General features: G+C 43.7%; 1 protein-coding gene across 1 annotated transcript; it reads right to left on the bottom strand.

Moving 5' to 3' along the window:
• Positions 1-3,106: 3,106 nt before the first annotated feature.
• On the bottom strand, positions 3,107-5,623 carry LOC112886139 (receptor-like protein EIX1). Its single transcript, XM_025951936.1, has one exon. It carries the CDS (start codon positions 5,549-5,551, stop codon positions 3,197-3,199), a length of 2,355 nt encoding a protein of 784 aa, XP_025807721.1. The 5' UTR covers positions 5,552-5,623; the 3' UTR covers positions 3,107-3,196.
• Between the last annotated feature and the right edge of the window lie 574 nt (positions 5,624-6,197).

Here is a 6,197-nt window from a genome sequence, read left to right as displayed (position 1 = left end):
GCCTGTTGGATGGGCGGGAGGTCTCCATTTTTCGAATTTTTCCAAACCGGCACCCCTTTTTCGAATTTAATTTTTTTAACCTTTTTTTTAAAAAAACTCGTGCATTAATAAGCGCAGCAATCCCGGCGTGCATAAATCGGCCTTGCCTCTCAGGAGCCCAGCTGCGTGGGAGGGGGCCAGAGTTTCGGATGTCGTCATCGGTATGGGCCGAGAGGGAGCCCACGCCTAGTCCACCAACCAACCCGGGGCAATCGCGCTTTTAACAGCGTTAAGCTCAGGCCCGTTTCCCTCCTTCCAACCCCGACGGGTGGGCCGCGTTGCGCTTATTTGAGCCTGGTCCCCCGAGGTTAGCAAACCGATACGGCACTAATGTTGCTGTCCTGACGATACAGGGAGGAAGGAGTTCCTGCCTGGCCCGATGAAAGCCCACGCCTGCCGCCTCCCGCCTGCTCCATCATCCGCGGTCATTGGTGTCTTGTTGATACGCGACGAACTGATGAATCCAAGGTGGCTGCTGCTCCGGTTTAGGGAACTTCCCGACATGACGTGACCAATGCAAGAATGGACCCACCAAGCAAGGACGGCAGAAACATTATGCATGCTTCATTATACCAGTGCGTACAGTTTTATGGTACATTTATTAAGACTGGGAATCGGATCAGGAACAGGTCAGGGTATTTAAAGGTATTCACTGAATACCTATTATTTTTACAAATCAATGGTATTTAAGAATATTTTTGCTAAAAAATAGTGTTGATACGGTTAAGTTTTTATAGATTTTGAATTTTTGTATACCCAGTCTTCCAATCCTGACCCCGCCTCTGAACTAGATAACTGTGCCACGTGAGTTTTAGAGTGACGAAACTCCTCTCACATTCCCTATAACTCTTTCCTTCTCTCTTCTCGTTTTGTTAGCAAAATTGATGATGCGGCATCGAATTTAATGCGATAAAACTCTGCATGAACCTACTAGCCTTATTAATGGTTAGGTTTCGTGTTCGAGAAATAATGCTGGTGACGTGGCTTTCGAGCCATGCATGCCGTCTATGTTATTAATGGTGTACGACCTCGCTGATCCCACATGCAATTCCGTTCAGCAAGCTGACCAACATTGACTGGCAATACTAGCCTACTACGCACGCCTCGCTCTCTTCATCCGCTCTTCCCCCTCGCCTTAAATCTGAAGGGACCTTGGCAGAGTAGTTCGCCCCACCTGCCACTGCTTGCTTGGTTTCGCAAGAGAGCACGATCTGTAAGCCGTGAGTGAAAATCGGACGGTGCGATCCGTAATCCAATTAATATATCCAACCCCAACAGAGTGCCGGCCTCAAATTAAGATGATGATGTATGATTACACAACAATAAATATGCTACTGGATAAAAGCAGTTCTTCATGGCTTCTTGAAGAGTAGAGCACACAGCACCCCCCAGAGGCCAACTGCGAACCCTGATACAAGTCCGAAGTAAAAGAACAATGATTCTGAATTCTCTCCGCTTGCCTTTTCATTACCATGCTTAGGATCACTATTCCCTGATGAGCAATTTCTCTGAAGAGGGGGTCCACAGAGATTATTATTCCCATCATACATAGTTGGGTTGCTGTCGTAGACGGTCTCAAGCTGACGCCCAGACGGTATTCTTCCTGATAGATTGTTGTATGACAAGTCCAAGACACTTAAAAATGTCAAGTCTGACAAGCTTGCAGGGATTTCACCAGAAAGATCGTTCCATGAGAAGTCAATTGATTCCACTAATTCCATAGCGCCAATATTCTTTGGAATGTTTCCTCTCAAGCAATTCCTTGACAAATTTAAGTATCTCAATCCGTCAAGAGAAGCCATTTCATCTGGAATTCCTCCACTTAAATGATTGACAGACAAGTCGATGCCAACAATAGAAAAAAATACTTTGTGCGCCATACTTTTGTTGTTGATGCTTCGTCACAGCAGACAAAATATCTTGCAACTCATTATTTTCCGAACCTACGTACCAATCAGGTACATTATCTGTAGGAATATGCGTTTTTGTCATTGCCATTAGCTTTGATAATGACTGAGGAATTGATCCTGATATATTGTTGAATGATAAATTCAAGAGTTGAAGTTGTCTAAGATGTGTGATATTCACTGGAATACCCCCACATACCATGTTGTGGCTCAGATCCAGGAATCGCAGCTTTGCCAAATGTCCGATCCATATTGGTAATGTCCCATAGAATTTGTTCCATGAAAGATCAAGCAAAGTTAGATTGGAGAGGCTTTGGATCAAGGATGGGAACTTTCCAGAAAATTCGTTGTTACTTAGGAGCAAGGAGCGTAGGGATGGCATCGAAGAACATATAGGAAGTTCTCCCGCCAAAGAATATTGCTGTCTTGACGAGACAGGGAGGAAGGAGTTCCTGCCTGGCCCGATGAAAGCCCACGCCTCCCGCCTCCCGCCTGCTCCGTCATCCGTGGTCGTTGTTGTCTTGTTGATACGATGATGAACTGATGAATGCAAGGTGGCTGCTGCTCCGGTTTAGGGAACTTCCCGACGTGACGTGACCAATGCAAGAATGAACCCACCAACGGTAGAAACATTATGCATGCCTTGTTATGCCAGTCTCAGTGCACAGTTATAATACAGTTTTATGGTACACTTATTAAGACTGGGAACCAGGTTAGGGACGGATCAGGGTATTTAAGGGTACTCACTAAATGCCCATTATTTTTACAAATCAATGGTATTTAAGAATATTTTTGCTAAAAAATAGTGTTGAAACGGTTAAGTTTTTATAGATTTTGAATTTTTGAATACCTAGTCTTCCAATCCTGAACCCGCCTCTGAACTAGGTAACTGTGCCACGTGAGTTTTAGGGTGATGAAACTCCTCTCACATTCCCTATAACTCTTTCCTTCTCTCTTCTCGTTTTGTCAGTAAAATTAATAATGTGGCATCGAATTTAATGCGATAAAACTCTCCATGAACCTACTAGCCTTATTAATGGTTAGGTTTCGTGTTCGAGAAATAATGCTGGTGACGTGGCTTTCGAGCCATGCATGCCGTCTATGTTATTAATGGTGTACGACCTCGCTGGTCCCACATTCAATCCCACATGTTATTAATATATCCAACCCCAACAGAGTGCCGGCCTCAAATTAAAATGATGATGTATGATCACACAACAATAATTATGCTACCGGATAAAAGCAATTCTTCATGGCTTCTTGAAGAGTAGAGCACACAGCACCCCCCAGAGGCCAACTATGAACCCTGATACAAGTTCTAAGTAAAAGAACAATGATTCTGAATCCTCTCGGCTTGCCTTTAAATTACCATGCTTAGGATCACTATTTCCTAATGAGCAGTTTCTCTGAAGAGGGGGTCCACATAGATTATTATTCCCAACATACATAGTTGGGTTGTTGTCGTAGACGGTCTCAAGCTGACGCCCAGACGGTATCCTTCCTGATAGATTGTTATATGACAAGTCCAAGACACTTAGAAATGTCAAGTCTGACAAGCTTGCAGGGATTTCACCAGAAAGACTGTTCCATGAGAAGTCAACTGATTCCACTGATTCCATAGCGCCAATATTCTTTGGAATGTTTCCTCTCAAGCAATTCCTTGACAAATTTAAGTATCTCAATCCGTGAAGAGAAGCCATTTCATCTGGAATTCCTCCAGTTAAATGATTGACGGACAAGTCGATGTCAACAATATAAAAAATACTTTGTGCGCCATACTTGTGTTGTTGATGCTTCGTCACTGCAGACAAAATATCTAGGAACTCATTATTTGCCCAACCTGTGTACCAATCAAATCCATAAGTTGTAGGTATATGCGTTTTTGTCATTGCCATTAGCTTTGATAATGACTTAGGAATTGATCCTGATATATTGTTGAATGATAAATTCAATAGTTGAAGTTGTCTAAGATGTGTGATATTCACTGGAATACTCCCATATAACATGTTGTGGCTCAGATCTAGGAATCGCAGCTTTGCCAGATGTCCGATCCATCTTGGTAATGTCCCATAGAATTTGTTCCATGAAAGATCAAGCAAAGTTAGATTGGAGAGGCTTTGGATCAAGGATGGGAACTTTCCAGAAAATTCGTTGTTACTTAGGAGAAAGGAGCGTAGGTATGGCATCGAAGAACATACAGGAAGTTCTCCCACGAAAGAATTGTTTGACAAATCCAAGTCACTTAGATATTGCAACTCACAAAACTTTTCAGGAATAGGACCAGTAATTTTATTAGAGGATAGAATTAGTACTTCAATATTTGGAGCTCGGAAGTGAAAATGCCCAGACAAGAAGTTCATGGAGACATCCAATATTTCGAGGCCTCTTGGCAGCAATGGTATCTGGCCACTAAGGTGGTTGGAACTGAGAAATAATGCCTCCAAACTAGTGAAATTCTGTAGCCCTGGTGATATAGATCCACTAATGCTGTTGTTAGATAGGCTAAGAATACCTAAGCTGGTTAGGTGCCCCATTACCTGTGGCATTATTCCTGTCATATTATTGTCATTCAAACTTAGGTAGTATAATTTGTTAGAAGAACATTGTGGCAACTTCTCTATGAACTCTGTTATGTTCGCAGATGATAGGCTCCCATCGAGCAACAGATTACGCAATTCACATAGATTTTTCAAGTCTACTGCCATCGTGGCTGAGTTTCCATTTTCCCGAAATCCCAGGATAGAGAGGGACGTCATTCGTCCTAGTGCATCAGGGAAAGGACCGTAAAGATAGGTTGAACTTAGCAAGAGGAGTTGAATGCTTGTTATGTTCCAAAACCAACTGGATGCAATTGGGTGCCCAAAGTAGTTCGTGGATAAATCAAGCACCTCAAGTTTTGTGAGGTTTATGTGAGTGAGCGATTGGTTTGCTCTGGGAAGGGAGCAGTTCCAAAGGGAGAGAAACTTCAGAGATGGAATCATGTTTACCACATGAAGCCAATTATCTATTGTACTTAGATTTATGCCGTCCATCTCAAGATACTCAAGCTGATGAAGATGAACTAACCATGAGATATCGGTTGCGTACAAATAATTAGAAGCGAGACCAAGATGTCGCAGGTTTGAGAGGTTACCGAGCTGAGGCGGCACCTCACTCGGCAAAGCGTATGCGTTGTGGGTGAGGTCGAGATATCGCAAGTTTTTGAAAGAACACAGGAATTCGGGAAAACGACCATCATGACCAGATAAGTATGTGCCGCCTAAATCCAAGTGCTCCAGATGCTCTAGAGACAGTAAGGAAGGACTTATCTGGCCTGCCAAATTTCTATAGCTTAGGTCAAGCTCGAGGACATGGCCGGTTTGGTTGCTGCAGGTGACGCCCATCCACCGGCAGCAGTCCTTCCGCCCTCGTCGCCACGACGAGAGGATGCCTTCAGGGTCGCTGGTGATGTTTTCCTTGAAGGCCAGCAACGCGTCCCTCTCGTGCGGCAAGCAGCTCGCGTTCCGCTTGAGCTGCCGCGGCCGCAGTCCATGCGATGCCACCGACAAGAAGCTCGAGGCGGCGGCCACGATAAGAAGCAAGAGCTTGGCAGCGGAGGGATGCATAGTAAGTGGTGTGGTCTGTGCATGCAGTACCTGGCAATGAGCAAAGCTATCTGCTAGTAGAGTGCTAGAAGGTCTGAGCTGTGTGTGCTCTTAAATTCCTGCTGCGATCCAAAGATCTAGCAAATTTCATTGACTGAAGAGCACGTCGGAGAATTTCAAAGGCTGGTGACCACATAAAGTTGTGGAATAAGACGTTGCGGTCCACGTAAACTGAGCAACAACTAACAACGACGTAACACTAGCATGCATGGCTGGAAAACACAAGGAAAAATGGGGTTCCAATTAGACAGCGTTTTTCCATCACACATACACGGAGAAGATAAGTTTTGTTAAATACTTTTTTCTATAAATGATCATAACAGGGATCTTCACGCAGTCAGTTATACTCACATCTATAAATGCTCGTAGGAGATTGGATCATAAAGATTTGTAACCCTGCAAATGGTGAAGCTAGAGCAAATTAGAAGGGGGTGCGCTTGCCTTGTGGGTTTATGAATTTGATCGTTATACAATTTTTTAGGAGAATTTGATCATTATACATGGTGAAAATTTGCTTGTTGATTTTGCATTTTGGTGTGGGTGCATGTGAGATTATATGACACGGCAAGAATGAAAATTACTTGGTAGTGTAGTTGTCACCACAAGT

This window comes from Panicum hallii, chromosome 1 (assembly GCF_002211085.1).
Source record: "Panicum hallii strain FIL2 chromosome 1, PHallii_v3.1, whole genome shotgun sequence".
NCBI classification, from domain to species: domain Eukaryota; kingdom Viridiplantae; phylum Streptophyta; class Magnoliopsida; order Poales; family Poaceae; genus Panicum; species Panicum hallii.
This window is presented reverse-complemented; position numbering and strand designations above follow the sequence as displayed.

Coding starts and splice junctions, on each gene's coding strand:
- LOC112886139 (XM_025951936.1), bottom strand. CDS start 5,551: ATGCATCCCTCCGCTGCCAAGCTCTTGCTTCTTATCGTGGCCGCCGCC.